Below are 1,989 nucleotides of genomic sequence, written 5' to 3' on the forward strand. Positions count from 1 at the left end.
CCTCCTTGCCTACGGGCCTGCTTTTGTAGATTAAAGCTGGCCACCTGTATTTTGTGCCCATAGTCTTCAATTTTGTTCCTGAAAAAATTTAATTCTAATTTTGTTTTATCATAGCCAAGAGAGCGACTCTCCACTGTGTGTGGAGGAGGGTCTGGCAATGCGAGACTATACCAAATATATCCAAAATGATTATACACGTTACCATCTATCAAAGAAAAAAAAATTCACCAGTTTAAAGGCACTAAAACGTAACTTTTTTTTTATAAACATTCTGATTTGACTGTACCATTGTGTCTGTTTGCAGGGGAGGACAGAGGTCCAGTGCTGGAGGTTATTGTGTCCAGGACCAACTTCATCTCCTCTCACACTTCTCGGACTGTCCGAGTCGTCGGACTGTCCACAGCTCTGGCCAATGCTCGAGACCTCGCCGACTGGCTGGGAATCGGACAGGTCAGATACCCATGGCCCCAAATAACATAAAGCAGTACTATTTGTAGTACCAGGCTTAAAAATACATTTTCAGTATGTTCTTGTTACCTTCTGACTCCTTGTTCTTTCATTAGCTGCAGGAATCATGTTCATAGGCTTCCATGTTTGATGAATACTGAGATTGGCTTTGTGTACCAAGAACACTACTGCAACGAAGCCAGCCACAAAACCCAGTCTTTGTCTCGCTCTGTATTTTCATGGTTCATCTGTTGCCTGCCTCTTCATATCTGATTGACTGTATAACATAAACAGATCCTTTTGGCCTCAAGTTAATGTTCTAGTTTAGCTCTATAATCATCTGTGTCTGGATGCCATGACGTTCTAATCACCAGGAATGATTGCAGTGATGCGGATAGATGAGCTTGATGCAGAGAATAGCATCAAAACGATACAAACAGGACTTATTGAAATTATTTGACTGATATGTTTTCATAGTGAAGGTCAATTTGACAAAAAATATGCATCATCATCAGCATATTACCGTTACATTGTTTTTAAATTGTCTATTCTCCACAGCATATGTTTTGTATTAATGTCTGGTTCCAACTGCACTCTTTGGGCTCTATTTTAATGACCTAAGCGCACGGTGTAATGCACCTGGCGCATGTGCGTTTAGGGAGTGTACAAATCCACTTTTGCTAGTTTAACGGCTAGTTTGCTAGATATACCTTTGCTATAATGATGGCGGATCTGCTAAGAAGGAAGGATAGTTTTCAGGAGAAGAAACTGATCTGCTTGATTATATATGGCTTGAGCACTAAGCCAGCAAAAGACCACAAAGTGAAGAAACCATTAAAATAACAATGAAATGCTGCGTTATTGACTTTAGACCAGGCTTTTGTTGGCCAATAGCGCAACCACTTTCCGCTGCCTCAAGATAGAAATATGCCAAGAATTCACCTGAACACACCAGCACGGCCATAGGCGCAGGTGCCTTTGCTATTAAAACGACGTGGGAGCTGGACGGGTAAATTGACAACTGTGGCGGTCTTAAACTAGCAAAGAGACTTACGTTGGACTTTGCGCTGATAGGGCCCTTTATCTTTGCTCTAGACAGTATTTTAGGGTTAAAGCTTTCTATATTCACTGTTAATATATCTATGAATTTGACTATTTCCAGGTCCAGATATGTTTAAAATGTGTTAGTGTTCATATTATGCTCATTTTCAGGTTCATAATTTTATTTAGAGGTAATATCAGAATAGGTTTACATGGTTTAATTTTCACAAACAATATATTTTTGTTGTACTGCACATTGCAGCAGCTCCTCCTTTCACCCTGGGTGATGAGCTCTCTGTTTTAGCTACAGAGTGAGACATGTCACTTCTATTCCTTTTTTATTGGGAGTCGCACATGCACAAGTAGCTAGGTAAGGACTACTAGCCAGTCAGAAGCAGAGTATGAAGGCGTGCCACTTTAGCAGCTAGGCGAGCATTATAGCATGTTAGAAAATGACGCACGTTCGTCCCAGAAGTAAAGGCTGGACTACAATAGAGCTGT

At 40.7% G+C, this 1,989-nt stretch overlaps 1 protein-coding gene across 3 annotated transcripts in view; it reads left to right on the forward strand.

The window, feature by feature from the left end:
* The window catches only part of ascc3 (activating signal cointegrator 1 complex subunit 3), a 263,454-nt gene that overhangs the window by 174,492 nt on the left and 86,973 nt on the right, over window positions 1-1,989 (forward strand). For all 3 annotated transcript variants that reach the window (XM_032519352.1, XM_032519351.1, XM_032519350.1), the window contains one exon: window positions 305-450. In XM_032519352.1, coding sequence (XP_032375243.1) covers window positions 305-450 — 146 coding nt within the window. The remainder of the gene's footprint in view (window positions 1-304; window positions 451-1,989) is intronic.

Source organism: Etheostoma spectabile, chromosome 6 (assembly GCF_008692095.1).
Source record: "Etheostoma spectabile isolate EspeVRDwgs_2016 chromosome 6, UIUC_Espe_1.0, whole genome shotgun sequence".
In the NCBI taxonomy this organism is placed as follows: domain Eukaryota; kingdom Metazoa; phylum Chordata; class Actinopteri; order Perciformes; family Percidae; genus Etheostoma; species Etheostoma spectabile.